Source organism: Ovis aries, chromosome 1 (assembly GCF_016772045.2).
Source record: "Ovis aries strain OAR_USU_Benz2616 breed Rambouillet chromosome 1, ARS-UI_Ramb_v3.0, whole genome shotgun sequence".
Classification (NCBI taxonomy): domain Eukaryota; kingdom Metazoa; phylum Chordata; class Mammalia; order Artiodactyla; family Bovidae; genus Ovis; species Ovis aries.
In genome coordinates, this window is record NC_056054.1 from 66,451,952 (window position 1) to 66,469,855 (window position 17,904).

A 17,904-nucleotide genomic window follows, 5' to 3' on the forward strand; every position below is an offset into this window, starting at 1 on the left:
GGTTAGTTTTTGTTTGTTTGTTTGTTTGTTTGTTTTTTTAAATTTAAAAATCTTTAATTCTTACATGCGTTCCCAAACATGAACCCCCCCTCCCACCTCCCTCCCCATAACATCTTTCTGGGTCATCCCCATGCACCAGCCCTAAGCATGCTGCATCCTGCGTCAGACATAGACTGGCGATTCAATTCTTACATGATAGTATACATGTTAGAATGTCATTCTCCCAAATCATCCCACCCTCTCCCTCTCCCTCTGAGTCCAAAAGTCCGTTATACACATCTGTGTCTCTTTCCCTGTCTTGCATACAGGGTCGTCATTGCCATCTTCCTAAATTCCATATATATGTGTTAGTATACTGTATTGGTGTTTTTCTTTCTGGCTTACTTCACTCTGTATAATCGGCTCCAGTTTCATCCATCTCATCAGAACTGATTCAAATGAATTCTTTTTTACTGCTGAGTAATACTCCATTGTGTATATGTACCACAGCTTTATTATCCATTCATCTGCTGATGGACATCTAGGTTGTTTCCATGTCCTGGCTATTATAAACAGTGCTGCGATGAACATTGGGGTACATGTGTCTCTTTCAATTCTGGTTTCCTCGGTGTGTATGCCCAGCAGTGGGATTACCATTTGGCAAGAGTGATGTCCACCTGAGTTCAATCAAGATCCATGTGACTTGGGTTATTATAGAAATATTCCCCACTCCAGGTCACTTCCAATCCCCACTGAGAAAAATGTGGAAAATTAGAGGTACAAGAGAAAGTTTCCCTGATAGAACCTGCCCAATATCAGTGCCAAGAGGCAATGATAAAATGTCCCTTATAACAAAAGTCATAATCTTTTTAAGGAAGCAATCAATACTTAAACTATTGGTGCATTTACCAAGAAATTAATGCACCAATGCACGTTTTACCCATTGAGTATCATAACAATAATTCAATACAAAAGTTCAGTATAATTATCATGAAGTTTATTTAAATGATAATTGTGTCAAGTTCTATAGTTTCTTATTTCTTTGTGTCTTCAGTGAAAATGAACAAGTAAATGAGATTCTAATGTTTAGCTCTTTAGAGTAAGATGCATGCATCATCTGGTGAGTCATTCCTCAGAAGATTCTGGAGTTTGTCGTGAAGTTTTCTGTTCTCAGCTTGGATTATCTCCTTGAGCCTTTTAACCTCTTCCTAAAGAGTGATACATAAAACGAAAGAGCTGAGCAAAAAGTGGTGTCCAGATCACTGTTTAGGAAAAGTCCCAGTCACTGACTTTCCCCTTACTTATTTTAAACAATCAGTAATAAAAGACAGTCCCTAATTCCTCCTTTCCATTCATATCTATTTTACCTCTTACTCTTGGTTTCCTACTTGTGTAATTCTTCTTCCCAGTCTGTTCCTATTGCTGCAGAAACATCATCTCTCAGTCCCTGAAATATTGGTATCCCAAGAATTATATCCTAAGGCCCCTTCTCCCTTTGTCCTTAAGCAATGTGAATCACATTTTGACTTCAGTTCTCATGTACACACAAAAAAACATCAGATCTAGTATTACAGGGAGAGGTTAAAATTAGTAAAATGCACATTTTATCCATTATGAATGTCATAACTTTAAAGCTCAATACAAAAGTTCAACTGGGTGGTCTAGGTGATATCCTAGTCTGAGCCTTTGATAAGGGAATTTGTTCCATGTCTCCACAGTCACAGGGTTAACATAGAAGGAAAGAATGAGTTCAGAAACCCTAGATTGAAAATACTGCCCTTCAGTGCGGGTCTGTAATCTCAAAATTGTCTTGAAACAGTTCTTGGAAAACAAGAACCTACAGGTAGATCAGCCATGATAGGGAGGATGCCCTTCGTCTCCTAAGGGTGCTCACAGAAGAATGAAAGGCTAGGTTTGTAGATATGAAAGCACTGCAGATCCCACTCACTGGGAAGGCTGTTTTGATAATTTGCTAGGCTGTGTGATAGTGGCATTAATTATCTCTTTGGAACTTAATTTTTTCTAATCAGAAAGATGGGGACATAATGGCCCTGATTCACTGAATAGACTAGGTTAAAGAATGTATGTATGGTGCTTTGTACAGTGCTTGGTAGATAGGAACTACTGCCAACTGAGTGATAATAATAGCAGAGGACTGGATGAAACAAACTCTGCAAGTTAAAGGCCTTCAGAACCAGCAACAATTAAGGTAAAGACAGGGGCATGGACATAGTAATATGAGATTAATTTAACAAGGTAATCTATGACCAAAGGAAAAGACTAGCTAGAAAAATGAACAAAATAACAAGACTAATTACTGTGGGTTAGAAATGTCCTTGGATTTTGCTTAACAAATTATAGTGCTTATGCTGTGCCAAGCACCATTCTAAACTCAAATATTGACTCATTTAAGCTTCAAAATAGCCGTATAAAATAAGTAATATTAATATAAATATCTCCAAACAATAGATTTAGTAAGAGATGGAGCTGGGTTTCTCACCCACACTATTTGATTCCAGAGTCTTTGCCCTAGGCCACAGTCTTACGCTGCCTCTTCCACGTTGTTGGTGCTTTGTATTCTCACTGATACAGAGAGGGGAGTGTGATTAAAATCCCGAGATGAAATAATTGATGAGTACCTGGAGCTGACCTTCCATGGCCCTCTGTTGCAGTGCCTGCTGGTATACTCTGTTTCTCTCCATTAGTCTCACTTGTTCCTGATGGAATATCTTCCTCTGCTCCATCATTTGCTGATGCTGAGTTAGACTTTCCATCAACCTTCGTGCTTCAGCCTTCATAAACTCTTCTGTTATACCTACCTCAGAGAGGAAGGAAATGACAAACCTCTCTAGGATTAAAGTACCCTTCCTTCTGCCCCCACTCCCTTATTTGTTATTGCTGCTACTTCATAGATAAAATTTCCTTGGTCACTTTTCCTCCCTGCAAGTAATCATATGGTAGCTGAGGGTATATGCCCTATTCAGGTATAGACTGAGGAGCTAAGAATGGTACATGTTTGCCATTCTACCTCTAGTTTAATGATCCCAGGTTTAACCAGGTCAAATTAACATAAAATGTGTAGAATTTCTGTGTTGCATTTTTTCCCCCATTTTTTTTCTCACCTTCGATCTCCTTTTCCCTTGCTGTGAGAGCCAGGTCTATCTGAAAAATGGTAACACTCACAGACTCCTTGGACTCTAAATATTTCTGAAGAGCTTCCTCAGCCTAAAAACCCAAAAATATATAGTCAGAAGTAAAAAATGATTCAGTTCACTTCAGTTGCTCAGTCATGTCCGACTCTTTGTGATCCCATGAATTGCAGCACGCCAGGCCTCCCTGTCCATCACAACTCCCGGAGTTCACTCAAACTCGCATCCATCGAGTCAGTGATGCCATCCAGCCATCTCATCCTCTGTCGTCCCCTTCTCCTCCTGCCCCCAATCCCTCCCAGCATCAGAGTCTTTTCCAATGAGTCAGCTCTTCGCATGAGGTGGTCAAAGTATTGGAGTTTCAGCTTCAGCATCAGTCCTTCCAATGAATATTCAGGACTGATCTCCTTTAGGATAGACTGGTTGGATCTCCTTGCAGTCCAAGGGACTCTCAAGAGTCTTCTCCAACCCCACAGTTCAAAAGCATCAATTCTTCGCCGCTCAGCTTTCTTCACACTCCAACTCTCACATCCATACATGACCACTGGAAAAACCATAGCCTTGACTAGACGGACCTTTGTTGGCAAAGTAATATCTCTGCTTTTCAATATGCTAACTAGGTTGGTCATAACTTTCCTTCCAAGGAGTAAGCATCTTTTAATTTCATGGCTGCAATCACCATCTGCATTGATTTTGGAGACTCCAAAAATAAAGTCTGTTACTGTTTCCCCTGTTTCCCCATCTATTTCCCATGAAGTGATGGGACCAGATGCCATGATCTTAGTTTTCTGAATGTTGAGCTTTAAACCAACTTTTTCACTCTCCTCTTTCACTTTCATCACAAAAGTCTAGTTCAGTTCCACAACTATTATTCTTCCTGTCTGTCGTCATTGATTTTTCAAAGAAGACCCCCCCACACACAAACCCCCCATAATTAATACATAATGCCAAGGATACCTGTATTCCTTTCCTGGGCTCCTGATTGTACTTTGCAATCAGCTCGTCTCTCTGCTGAATGAAGAGACAATGGCCCCCGGGTTTTGAATAAACCCCTTGCTTCACATTTTCTTCTAGAGGATGAAAAATATCCTGAAGTAAAGCTGAGCAACGATTCTGTGATGCCTCCAAGTTGCGTTTATGAAAGTCATTCTGTTTGGCTGCTAGCTGCATCTTTAAGGGGACAAAGGCCCATAGAAAAGATATTACCAACACTTCAGTGTTTTTAGAAATGATTCACAAAGGGAATCTCTGTTTTTTTTTTTTTTTCTGGGAATTCAAAGACTACAAGCAATACTATATTCTTTCTACCAAACCTATTGTAAAAAAGTTCCATGGATAATACACTGCAGAAAAGTGACTTTACTTTTGTATCTGAAGTCTCTGGACACCCGTTTCTTTTGCCTCTTCTACTTTAGATAGAATCTTCAGACTACAGATCTCTATCCTCCAGCCCTAATTTTAAATGCAACCTACTGTGTTACTACTGTTTCAATATTATATCAGGTCTGGGATTTCCAGTGAGGAGGTAGAATGGATGATTGGCCTGAATAATGAGCATATGCTATTAAACATGAGGAGATAATCTTTTAGTAGAGTCTTTGGCAATTCTGTATGCTTGATTAATAAAAAAAGGTAAGTTAATACTTTATGAACACAATTTTTTAAGGGATAAGATTGCTTTGAAAACACTAGTTCATGGGTGTAACATAATAAGATGAGTTATCTGTGTGTGAAACTTTTAGAATCTATAGGGTCTTGGGGTTTCCCTGGTGGCTCAGTAATAAACAATCTACCTGCAATGCAGGAGATGTGGGTTCAATCCCTATGTTGGGAAGAGATCCCCTGGAGGAGGAAATAGCAACCCACTCCAGTACTGTTGTCTGGGAAAACCAATGGACAGAGGAGCCAGGAGGGCTACAGTCCATGGGGCTGCAAAGAGTCGGACATGAGTTAAGACTAAATAATGACAACAACAGTTGGGTCCAGGGTAGTTATATGCTTTTTGTTGTTACTTGTCTTCAGAATAATAGTGAAATCTTGGTCACATAAGTGATAGTCATTATCTCTCAGTCTAGTAAGAATTGTTTTAGTTAAGTCCACATTTTGTATTGCATAGCAACATTTTGCCTTTTATTGCCCCTAAGTCCCATCCACTATAGCAAAAAACTTAATTACCTCTAATTTTTTCTGGTACCCTTGGTCCTCATCCTTGAAAGAGTTCTTCATGAAGACTTCAATGGTCTCTTTCTCACTGGCCCTGTGCAGGTCCAGAAGTTCCTGAAGGGTTTCTGTGGGCAGCTGCAGCTTCTGGCCCATCTCCTGGTCATAATGGGCAATGGCCTTTTGCACCGCAACCGAGTTCTTAATCCGGGCCAAGGTCAGGACTTCACTTTCCATGCAGGGCAGATTCCCACTGTTGATGGCATTGACATAGGTCTGCACTAGGTTCTCTAGATCTTAACAGGGGGAAGAGATGCTTGAATTATTTGCAGAGAAAAAGGACATGCTCTGAACTAATTCTGAGAATGTTAATTTAGCATATTCAGCCTTCTGCACAGTGTTCAAATGGACCAAGTAAGCTCCTTTGGGAAATTATGTGATCAAGAAGACAGATCTTTCATTCTCTGAGAAAAGAAAGTGTTCAAAGGAGAAAACTGAAGATTTGTGTGATGACCTACATTTCATCACTTTCTAATTGAGCAGTGAGGAGATGGTTACACAAAGTTGTGTGTATTCATTTATTTAGAATACTACAGACCTTTTGCCTGTTTACTCTTCGCTTTCTTTCTCTCTTCCTCAGATGTCTATTCCCTTCCTTTTCTCATCCACTTGAACATGTAAAGCTGGTGTGAGTGTTACCCTCACCTGAAAAAGCACAAAGTAGGCAAATTGGACCAGGTCACTTTACTCTTTGTTGGAACTTTCCTGTTTGTCCTCCTCATCCTTTGCCTACTTGTGTTTGCACTCATCTTCCCTTTAGATTGTAGCAATAATTTACAACACAGACTTCCTTAGCTCAAACTGCAAAGCATCTGCCTACAGTGCAGGAGACCTGGGTTCAATCCCTGGGTTGGGAAGATGCTCTGGAGAAGGAAATGGCAACCCACTCCAGTATCCTTGTCTGGTAAATTCCATGGACAGGGGAGCCTGGTGGGCTATAGTCCTTGGGGTCGCAAAGAGTTGGACACGACTGAGTGACTAACACACAACAATTTACAAAGTTCCAAGACTTAGAGTATTTAGGAACAATTGGATTGAGAAGGCTGCTTAGATTTCTTGAAGGGTTTTAGACAATCTGGGCATCTGTTTGTTTAATGTTTATGTTAAGTATGTTCCATTTCTACAATGTATGTCTTCCCATTTTCTGCCTATCTAAGGCTGTGGCACTTAACAAGTACTCACTGTATTGGTGGAACAAGTGCTGCCAACCCATGTGGGTTAGTCTAGTTCAACAGTGGATCATTTATAGGCAGAACTTTTTTAACTTGACATTTTCTTCAGATTATTCTTCCTATTTTATCTTATTTTGCAAACATTACTAAAAACATTTAGATATATTTTTGTAAGTATTTAATAAATATGATACCTATGATTTTCTTGGTAGTATCTAACTATGCATTTTTAGCCTTGACAGTGGAAGGAAAAATTACAATAGTGCTCTCATTCTCTATTTTGAATTGAAGGAAAACCTCTGAAAAGGTACTCACGAGATCCACTGGCCTTGATGCCTCCTGAAAGAGTTTTAGTCTTGGAATGGCTAAAGACGTAGGAACAGAATTCTGCCACTTGTTGTACAAACTTAGGATCCAGATCATCATTATGCAGTGTCTCAAGCTGGGCAAGCTTCTTCTGGTGAGTGGGCAAGTCAAAAATGAAGCATTTCTTTACTGGAAAGAATTTCTGTATACACAGACGGGGCAGATTAAAATTTTGAAGATGTTGGTTGGGGCCTGTGGAGGGAAAAATAAGATTTATTTAGTATCAAATTAACATTCACTTTGATCTATTTCCCACAAATAAATATGGCCTCTGCCTGATGCTGGGCTTCCCTTGTGGCTCAGCTGGTAAAGAATCTGCCTGCAATGTAGGATACCTGGGCTCAATCCCGGGTTACAAAGATCACCTGAAGAAGGGAAAGGCCACCCACTCCAGTATTCTGGCCTGGAGAATCCCACTGACTGTACAGTCCAAGGGGTCACAAAGAGTCGAACACAACTGAACGACTTTCACTTAACCTCCCTGACGTTATTTACTTCACTACATTTTCACAAACCCAAAGCAAAAGCTCAAAAGGTGATCAACCAGGGAAAGGAAAATAGAAAAGTAATTTGCTTCAAGAACAGGGAATAATATAATTTAATATGGACTCTATTAATTCATTTAAATTAATAGTATTATTAATAATTAATACTATTAATAGTATTAATACCATGTATTGTTAATAGTATTATAAACTAGCAAATATTATTGATTGATTTTAATTAATCAATCAAAATAATTTAATTTAATTAATTAAAATAGTTAATTATTAATTAACAATTATTAATTATTAATGCTATGTAGTCATTTAGTCGGCTGAGTAACTATAGGAAACTATAAGTTTAACCAGCGACATACAAGAGATAACTTCTTGTGCTATTTTTCTCCCTCTTTCCAAAGTTGGAGTCCGTTACCTTGCTTTGGCCTCAGTGAATTCTCCAGATATTCATCTGCTGTGATGAGTTGCCCATTTGCTTCCAGGTCAAGGTAGAAATCTCTCAGAGTCCACACTAAGTCTGGACAGATTCTCACAAAGTCAGCTGTGTCGTCTACCCTGTTAAGATTAGGTGAGGTATCTATTCTTAGCAGATGTGACAGTTCTGTCACATAGCTGAGATGCAATTAAGGAAAACTTTTGGAAATAGGACTGCATCTGGGCCATATTTAATTCCATGCCTTTATATGCTTTTATATTCTCTTTGGGTTGTAACCAAGTCCTCCTTTCATTCAGTAAACAAAGGACTTTGTCTTGTTCTTTTAATGTTCACAGTGTTTTCACCTTTGTATTTGATACACAAGGACTCATGAGCTGGTGAATGGAGGAATTCTTTCTGGCTTTGGTACCATCCTGGACCACAAAAGGATACTGCAAGAGGTCGATAGCTCCCTGGTCAATTTTGTTCATGGTGTTGTATACAAAAGTACTACTCAATAATAGTGCCAGTACAGCTATATGGGTGTCATTAGTCTTGTCGCCCTAGAAGTCAGAATAAATTTCAGTCATGTCTCATGGCACTCCCATATGAGCAGTTACTAAAAATAGACCCTTGATCTACAAATGTTAAACAGGAAAAACTAAAATGGTTGTGAGAAACATGGGAAATTTAGTTCTGCCATTAGCATTGATAATTTTATATAAAACCATATTTTATTAACTTATCAGTCCCTTTTATAACTGGCTAGGTATTTGCAAAATCGATAGTCAAAGTTACTGAAGGTAACCAGAATAGTTAAAATCAAGATTTTCAACTGTGTGAAACAAAGTAGGTCTGTAAGCATAATACATGCATCTATTTTATTGAGTAACTTATACACAGGGAAGTTCATATTACTGATCATATTTAATACTCAAAAACAATGCTGTGAGAATAAGGTTTTAACTACTGTCTCTATGTTACAGGTAAGTAAACTAAAGCAAAAATGGGTTGATCATTTTGAATTGTGGTAAATCAAAAGCAAAATGAAGACATGGAAAACAAGAAGTACAAGGGAAAGATCCCGTTTTGTGCTCAAGCCAGCTCATACCAGCTTACAACAGCTGGTTGTGTACACCTTTTCTGAGCCTTGAGTTTAGTGACTTCACTTTGGTAGCTTGGAGGCAGCTATGATGGGAGCACTTAGAAAACTGGAAAGTACTACAAATCAAGGCTTTTTTTTCTTGCCAGTAGAAGCGGAAAAATAACGTGCATCTCCTGTGCAAATGATAAAATGGATGAGACCAAAGGGGAAATAGGAGATTTGAGGAGACTTATTCTTGTTTGTCAAAGTCTTAAGAGCTGCAAGTACTAGGATCCTGATTTGGACTCAAGTTCTGCTGCCCTGAAGCTCACTGCTAACCTCTGTCCTCTGCAGGGTCAGACTCATGACGGTGACTTTTTTGGCACCATCTCTCTCTTCAGTTCAGTTAGCTGCCCAGTCTGCCAATTGTGATTCTGGCTTTCACACCTATTTTTCTCACTTCAGTTTCTAAAATTTAACTATTAAAAACAGAAAGGGGAAAAAATATATACCCTGGTCAAGTAGAAGTAAAAAAAAAAAGTCTCCCCAGGTAAAGAGTGTTCAGGGATGAGGAGGCTGATTAAAAAGAAATTCTTTTTCCTTACCTTCTCTACGTCTCCAAGTCCCTCAGTGTCAAGAAGAACCAGGGTGTGGTTTGGTTTCTTGGGGTGAGGCACACACCACATCCAGATGCCCTTCGTGTGAGACTGCACTGTAGATCCAACTGAGAATCCTACAGCGGGAGTTGAGACGCTGTGATAGAGGAGTGGATCTGGAAACTGGAGACTGTCTTAATAAGTGAGCTACCATTTAAAGAAAGCAAGGCGAGGATATGGCAGAAAATATAACTCTGTATTGATCTGAATTACAATAGAGGAATGCGATAATAAGAATGCCAAGGACCATAGGGCTGGAAATTTGACATTTCTTTTTTTGCAAGAATATTATATTATCAAAATTTAGTCACTTATAAATACATATGTAAAAGTTATTTCATTGATGTCTTCTTATAATTGGAAAGTACTGTAATTTTTCTAAGTAGATACTGAGGAAAAAAATGAGGTGATATGTCAGAAGCAGAACTCTACCTTTCATCTCCCAGAAGATCATTAGCTAGATTTGAGCCAAGCATTAGCTTTCAATATTCCTTCCAGGTCTCTGACTTTCTCTCCTCACATCACTGTGCTGCATGTTGGGAGTGTGGGTAGACAGAAAGGACTTAGCTGGGCTCTGCTGGAGTCACTCACCCTTGTTCTTCCCAGCCAGCTTGTTTATCAGGTAGGATTTGCCTGTGCGGTTGAGGCCCATGATAGCCACCACCACAACAGGCTGCCTGATGTCAGACAGGATCTTCAGAGCTTCTGGATTAACCAGCAGTGGCCCATTAGTGTTCTCAATGAGGCACAAGGGTTCTGGCATGTGAATCAATGGGGCCATGTCCATGGTGTCACCTGATGTTCAAGGAAAGACATGGGAAAGACTGAAGTTTCTATTCATAAAGCAGAAAAAAGTCATTTTACTTCCTCAACCTATAGACATACTTCTCCCCAGATGGTCTAAGTTTCTGAAGAAGTGAATCATAATAAATAAAAAGATAATAAAAAGGGTCATAATAACACAAGTCCAAGCCCTTCAACACAAGAGAAGTCCTAGACCCCACAATACGAGAGAAGACTCTACACATGGACTTGACCAGATGGTCAATACCAAAATCAGATTCATTTTGTTCTTTGAAGCCAAAGATGGAGAAACTCTATACAGTCAGAAAAAAAAAAAGAAAGAAAGAAAGAAAGAAAAAGAGTAGGAGCTGACTGTGGCTCAGATCATGAATTCCTTACTGCAAAATTCAGACTTAAATTGAAGAAAGTAGGGAAACCACGAGACAATTCAAGTATGACCTAAATCAAATTCCTTATGATTATAAGGTGGAAGTGACAAATAGATTCAAGGGATTAGATCTGAGAGTGCTGGAAGAACTATGGATGGAGTTTCATGACATTGTACAGGAGGCAGTGATCAAGACAGTCCCCAAGAAAAAGGAATACAAAAAGGCAAAATGGTTGTCTGAGGAAGGCTTACAGATAGCTGAGAAAAGAAGAGAAGTGAAAGGCAAAGGAGAAAAGGAAAGATATACCCATTTGAATACAGAGTTCCAAAGAATAGCACGGAGAGATATGAAAGCCTTCCTCAGTGATCAGTGCAAAGAAATAGAGGAAAACAATACAATGGGAAAGACTAGATATTTCTTCAAGAAAATTAGAGATACCAAGGGAATATTTCATACAAAGATGGGCACAATAAAGGACTGAAATGATATGGACCTAACAGAAGCAGAAGATATTAGGAAGAGATGGCAAGAATACACAGAAGAACAATACAAAAAAGATCTTCATGACCCAGATAATCACGATGGTGTGATCACTCACCTAGAGACAGACATCCTGGAATATGAAGTTAAGTGGGCCTCAGGAAGCATCAACATGAACGAAGCTAGTGAAGGTGATGGAATTCCAGCTGAGCTATTTCAAATCCTAAAAGATGATGCTGTTAAGATGCTGCATTCAACATGCCAGCAAATCTGGAAAACTCAGCAGTGGCCACACGACTGGAAAAAGGCAGTTTTTATTCCAATCCCAAGAAAAGGCTATGCCAAAGAACATCAAACTACCACACATTTTCACTAATCTCACACGCTAGCAAAGTGATGCTTAAAATTCTCCAAGCCAGGCTTCAACAGTACGTGAACCATGAACTCCTAGAGGTTAAAGCTTCTTTTAGAATAGAAAGAGGAACCAGCGATCAAATTGCCAACATCCTCTGGATCACTGAAAAAGACAGAGGTCCAGAAAAACATCTACTTCTGCTTTATTGACTATGCCAAATCCTTTGACTGCATGGATCACAACAAACTGTGGAAAATTCTTAAAGAGATGGGAATATCAGACCACCTGACCTGCCTCCTGAGAAACCTGTATGCAGGTCAAGAAGCAGCAGTTAGAACTGGACATGGAATAACAGACTAGTTCCAAATGGGGAAAGGAGTACGTCAAGGCTATACCATTGTTACCCTGCTTATTTAACGTCTATGCAGAATACATCATGTGAAATGCCTGTCTGGCTGAAGCACAAGCTGAAATCAAGATTGCTGGAGACGTATCAATAACCTCAGATATGCAGATGACACCACCCTTATGGCAGAAAACAAAGAACTAAAGAGCCTCTTGAGGAAAGTGAAAGAGGACAGTGAAAAAGTTGGCTTAAAACTCAACATACAGAAAACTAAGATCATGGCATCCTGTCCCATCACTTTCTGGCAAATAGATGAGGAAATATTGAGAGACTTTAGTTTTGGGGCTCCAAAATCACTGTAGATGATGACTGCAGCTATGAAATTAAAAGATGCTTGCTCCTGGAAGAAAGAAAAGCTATGACAAACCTAGATAGCATATTAAAAAGCAGAGACATTATTTTGCCAAAAAATATTTGTCTAGTCAAAACTATGGTTTTTCCAGTAGTCATGTATGGATGTAAGAGTTGGACTATAAAGAAAGCTGAGCACTGAAGAATTAATGTTTTTGAACTAGAGTGTTGGAGAAGACTCTTGAGAGTCCCTTGGACTGCAAGGAGATCAAACCAGTCAATGCTAAAGGAAATGAGTCCTGAATATTCACTGGAAGGACTGATGCTGAAGCTCTAACTCCAATACTTTGGACACCTGATGGGAAGACTGACTCACTGGAAAAGACCCTAATGCTGAAAAAGATTGAAGGCAGGAGGAGAAGGTGGCGACAGAGGATGAGATGGTTGGACATCACCAACTCAATGGACATGAGTTTGAGCAAGCTCCTGGAGTTAGTGATGGACAAGGAAGCCTGCCGTTTTGCAGTCCATGGGGCTGCAAAGAGTTGTATATGATTGAGCTACTGAACTGAAATGAGGCCCTTCAAAGTTCTACTAGAGGCTGCCCTACTGGTTCTTAAGTATTTGGTGAATGTATAGAAAAGCATTTTCTGAGTCTAAACTACTGCTCCTTTGAGTCTCGTTTTTTATTCCATCGGCTTTTGTCTTGCTTATGTTTCTTAGTTTGTATCTCCCTGAATCCCCAGTTTGAATCTTTATGACCGCTATTTGTTCTAGTACACTTTTTTTCCTTTACCCAATATCAACCTGCTTTTCTCTAATTTAGGACTATGTCCGGCCAAAGTGCATTAAAGCAACTCCTGCCAGGTCCTTAGGTACCATTTTCTCAGTTCAGTTCAGTCGCTCAGTCGTGTCCGACTCTTTGCGACCCCATGAATCGCGGCACGCCAGGCGTCCCTGTCCATCACCAACTCCCGGAGTTCACTCAGACTCGCGTCCATCAAGTCAGTGATGTGATCCAGCCATCTCATCCTCTGTTGTCCCATTCTCCTCCTGCCCCCAATCCCTCCCAGCATCAAAGTCTTTTCCAATGAGTCAACTCTTCACATGAGGGGGCTAAAGCACTGGAGCTTCAGCTTTAGCATCATTCCTTCCAAAGAACTCCCAGGGCTGATCTCCTTCAGAATGGACTGGTTGGATCTCCTTGCAGTCCAAGGGACTCTCAAGAGTCTTTTCCAACACCACAGTCCAAAAGCATCAATTCTTCAGTGCTCAGCCTTTTTCACAGTCCAATTATCACATCCATACGTGACCACAGGAAAAACCAGACTTGGCTAAACGGACCTTAGTTGGCAAAGTAATGTCTCTACTTTTGAATATGCTATCTAGGTTGGTCATAACTTTCCTCCCAAGGATTAAGTGTCTTTTAATTTCATGGCTGCAATCACCATCTGCAGTGATTTTGGAGCCCCCTCAAAATAAAGTCTGACACTGTTTCCACTGTTTCCCCATCTATTTCCCATGAAGTGATGGGACTGGATGCCATGATCTTCATTTTCTGAATGTTGAGCTTTAAGCCAACTTTTTCACTCTCCTCTTTCACTTTCATCAAGAGGCTTTTAGTTCCTCTTCACTTTCTGCCATAAGTGCTGTCATCTGCATATCTGAGGTGATTGATCCTGGCAATCTTGATTCCAGCTTGTGTTTCTTCCAGTCCAGCATTTCTCATAATGTACTCTGCATAGAAGTTAAATAAGCAGGGTGACAATATACAGCCTTGACGAACTCCTTTTCCTATTTGGAACCAGTCTGTTGTTCCATGTCCAGTTCTAACTGTTGCTTCCTAACCTTCATACAGATTTCTCAAGAGGCAGGTCAGGTGGTCTGGTATTCCTATCTCTTTCAGAATCTTCCACAGTTTCTTGTGATCCACACAGGCAAAAGCTTTGGCATAGTCAATAAAGCAGAAATGGATGTTTTTCTGGAAGTCTCTTGCTTTTTCCATAATCCAGCGGATGTTGGCAATTTGATCTCTGGTTCCTCTGCCTTTTCTAAAACCAGCTTGAACATCAGGAAGTTCACTGTTCACGGATTGCTGAAGCCTGGCTTGGAGAATTTTGAGCATTAATTTACTAGCATTTGAGATGAGTGCAATTGTGCGGTAGTTTGAGCATTCTTTGGCGTTGCCTTTCCTTGGGATTGGAATGAAAACTGACTTTTCCAGTCCTGTGGCCACTGCTGAGTTTTCCAAATTTGCTGGCATATTGAGTGCAGCACTTTCACAGCATCATCTTTCTGGATTTGAAATAGCTCAACAGGAATTCCATCACCTCCACTAGCTTTGTTGGTAGTGATGCTTTCTAAGGCCCGCTTGACTTCACATTCCAGGATGTCTGGCTCTAGATTAGTGATCACACCATTGTTTACTTCTTAAAGCTTTACTTTTAAAGAATTTTTATGTAACTATTAATATGTGTTATTCAATCAAAACTTCAATGAGTGATCATTTTATGAATGAGATAGTGAGTAAAAATATTTTAACACTTAACCATTATAAGATTCAGATTATGGAATAAAATGTATAAAAACCTAAATATGCGTGAGATTCCTTTAATTCTATTATTCATAATTTTGATCTTGGTTGCTAAAATAAAGCCTTTTTTCCCATTCACTCAGGGTACTTTTTATAATTTGAAAAGGTATATTTGAATATATATATGTGTATATACATATACATATACATATATATATATATATATATATATATATATATATATATGTTTGATTCCATTTTAGCAGTTGAGAACTCTTATAGCAGTGTTTTCTTTTGTTTAGTATGTCTGGACTTAATAGCTCTTCAGAATGGTCCATTGAAAATCATCAATTGGTATCCCTGACACCTCAACTGGTTCCCCAAACTGCCTTCACTGTAACAGCTATTTTCTAGTTTCTTAATGTTAATTCTTGTAACCTAAAGAATCCCCGATAAAATAGATCTAAAGCTATCTGAAATGTAAACAATTGCTTGCTTTTCTGCCTTGCCATATTATAAAGAATGATTATCTTCCATTTTAGAAGCAATTATTTACAACAGAAGCTAAAAATCTCACCATCTGCTTGCCTTTTTTTAAAGGGATATCCTACAATAAAAAGGTCTGGATTCCCTTGTTAGCTAATGTAAAAATTCCTTTTTTGAAAGTGTGAGGACCCATTTCCCCCTTTCCTTAATTGCCAAAACCCCAGAGATTATCCAGGTGACAGATAAATAGAAACTGCTTGGGAGCAGATAAGAGATCCATTGCAAATGACATAGCCCCAGGACATGGGAGCCAGAAATGCCCAGTCCAAGCCAGATCCAAAAAGGGAGGATTCCACATGATTTTACATTCCCAAACGCCAAATCTCTTTTTACTTTAATCCATTTCCAAAGCAGTATTGGCATCTTATGTTTGTTGAGTCCTATTGTCTGATTTGTTTATGGCAGGAACCACAATCATTTTTAGATTAGAAAGATATGGAGATCTGACTCACAACAATTAGCTAGAAAAACAGAAGATAAACAATCAAAATTTATTTGTAGATTTTGAGAGCTTACCAGATCTCTTGCTATGGGATGATGTCACTAGTGAAAAAGGAAATGAATTTGTCTGAATTTTCAGGCCACTTAATAAACAACATCAGGGCCATGTATTTATACTAGCGGAAGCATTTTATATATTGTCACCAGATGTTATCTGGGTAGCATCTTTCATGTTAATCGAATAACCCAGCCTCCAAAACATCTTTGCAGGTTCATTGTGTTCGAGCCTCATGCGTAACTGTCACTCTGCTATTGTAACCCAGTTTATGATGTGTGCTTTTGTTATTGTTGTTTGCCTTCACTTTGCTTTGTGTAGTTTTTGGTTTGAATTTGTAGAGGAAAAGCTCTTACAAAGGAGAAAAATGGAAATCAAACAAGAAGGAGATGTGCAAAATATGTGCCATGATAATGAAGGAGGAAATAGACAGAACAGGCTCTATCTTGAAAGCGAGACTCCATCTTGGGCCGGACTGTGGACTCTGAGCTATGTAGACTAGGAATAAAATGTATAGCCAATTTCGTGAAGCCTTGCTTCATTGTACATTCTGGGATTCAACTTTTTTCCTTTTTTCTCTTTTGTTCTTAATGGAAGCAAGCCATTTACATTACATCTCATTCGATGTTGTTTCTCATGAAAATAAATATAATAAAAATAAGAAATATACATAGTTCTTGAAAACTTCAGGCTGCAATTTGAAGGGTCTTAATCAGATTTTATCAAAGACAAAGATAATTTAAGTGGCAGTTACAATTCCCATGGGTCATAAGGTGGCAAAGAAAGAAAAACAGGGTGAAGACATTTCACACCCTCTGTCCCTGCACATGCTCCTGTCTAATTCAACCATAAACGAAAGGAACTGACAGTGAATTCTACTGCCTGGGTGACATCACCACAATTTACCTTTAACAGGGCTCTGACAGTCCACATCGAGCTCAGCTGCATCACACCATGAACAAACTATTTTTAAATGGAGGAAGATTGCTTTACAATGTTGTGTTGGTTTCTGTTATACAATAATGCTAATCAGTCATAATTTTATATATATTTATATATAGCCCCTTCCAGTGGAGCCTCCCTCCCCTCCCCTCATCCCACTCCTCTAGGTTGTCACAGAGAGCCAGGCTGGGCTCCCTGTGTTATACAGCAATTTCCCACTAGCTATCTATTTTACACACGATATTATATATATGTCATGCTACTTTCTCAATTCGTCCCACCCTCTCTTTCTCCTACTGTTTCGCAAATCCATGAATGGCTTTTTAAAAACATCCTGACACTTGCAAACATCTTCCCACCCTTCGCCAGGTATTACCTTAACTGTAAATTCAGTAGCAGAAATCTTCTGGAGCTGTTAAGAAAGCTGCTTCATTGAAAACTTGAGTTCTTGCTCCTTCTCTTAGTTTATTTGTGTTGGTTTCGGATATCTTTTTTTCCTTACCAATCCTAGGGATTTCTTTTCTCTTCACCCCATGCTGCCAGAGGACAAAGGATTAGAATATGAAACAGAAACTCATCGTGAAAGGGGTTTTTGAAATGTCGCTGAAGGAAACTGAAACCAAAAGCCGAACTCAGAGACTAAATGATTCCAGGCGGAGTTTCTTGGTTTGAATATATTTGGACTGACTTCCCAGAAACTGCATATTGTCCATGGAAGAGAACTTTGAAATCATTTGCATTTTTTCCTACTCCAAACTGTCTTCAAGGCTGTAAGAAACCACAGTAAGTCTACAATAACAGTGATTATAACCCCAAAATAAGGAAGCAGCCATCCTATACAATTCAGGTCCTCTCTTGCTAAATATTTAGGAATTTTGATAGAATTTTTTTCTGAGAAAACCTAAGTTTGACACACAGAATAAACTGCTATATAATTTCAATGAAAAAAAATCTTCTTAAATAGATAAACCTTGCTAAACAGTTTTAAAGAATTTTTAAAATAATCTGTCATTAAATGGTCAACAAATGAATTTTTGCAACTGTGTCTTTCATCAGTCAGACAAATATTCAAAGCAAACAGTTTGCTTCATGAACTGAAATGTCAAGTTCCTTCCTCAGGCTTAAGAAGTTCTCAGCGATCA

At 39.1% G+C, this 17,904-nt stretch overlaps 1 protein-coding gene across 9 annotated transcripts; it reads right to left on the reverse strand.

Annotated features, from left to right (window-relative positions):
- Window positions 1–954: 954 nt before the first annotated feature.
- LOC101120367 (guanylate-binding protein 5) lies at window positions 955–17,330 on the reverse strand. 9 transcript variants are annotated; one of them, XM_060400659.1, is made up of 12 exons: window positions 17,139–17,330; window positions 11,312–11,416; window positions 10,133–10,336; window positions 9,491–9,618; window positions 8,255–8,364; window positions 7,802–7,998; window positions 6,836–7,078; window positions 5,304–5,584; window positions 4,086–4,298; window positions 3,102–3,204; window positions 2,619–2,794; window positions 955–1,187 (listed from the first exon to the last, which is right to left on the reverse strand). In XM_060400659.1, the coding sequence occupies exons 3-12, from the start codon at window positions 10,326–10,328 to the stop codon at window positions 1,074–1,076; spliced, it is 1,761 nt and encodes a 586-aa protein (XP_060256642.1). In that variant the 5' UTR covers window positions 10,329–10,336; window positions 11,312–11,416; window positions 17,139–17,330; the 3' UTR covers window positions 955–1,073. The 9 variants fall into 9 exon arrangements, with proteins under 9 accessions (XP_060256642.1, XP_042096170.1, XP_060256645.1 ...); XM_042240236.1 differs by lacking the exon at window positions 11,312–11,416 and adding an exon at window positions 16,727–16,783; XM_060400662.1 differs by lacking the exons at window positions 4,086–4,298; window positions 11,312–11,416 and adding an exon at window positions 16,727–16,783.
- Between the last annotated feature and the right edge of the window lie 574 nt (window positions 17,331–17,904).

Coding starts and splice junctions, on each gene's coding strand:
- LOC101120367 (XM_060400659.1), bottom strand. CDS start 10,328: ATGGACATGGCCCCATTGATTCACATGCCAGAACCCTTGTGCCTCATT. Junction 8,365..9,490: donor GACTTGGAGACGTAGAGAAG/GTAAGGAAAAAG, acceptor TCTGACTTCTAG/GGCGACAAGACTAATGACAC. Junction 4,299..5,303: donor GGTACCAGAAAAAATTAGAG/GTAATTAAGTTT, acceptor GTCCCCTTAAAG/ATGCAGCTAGCAGCCAAACA.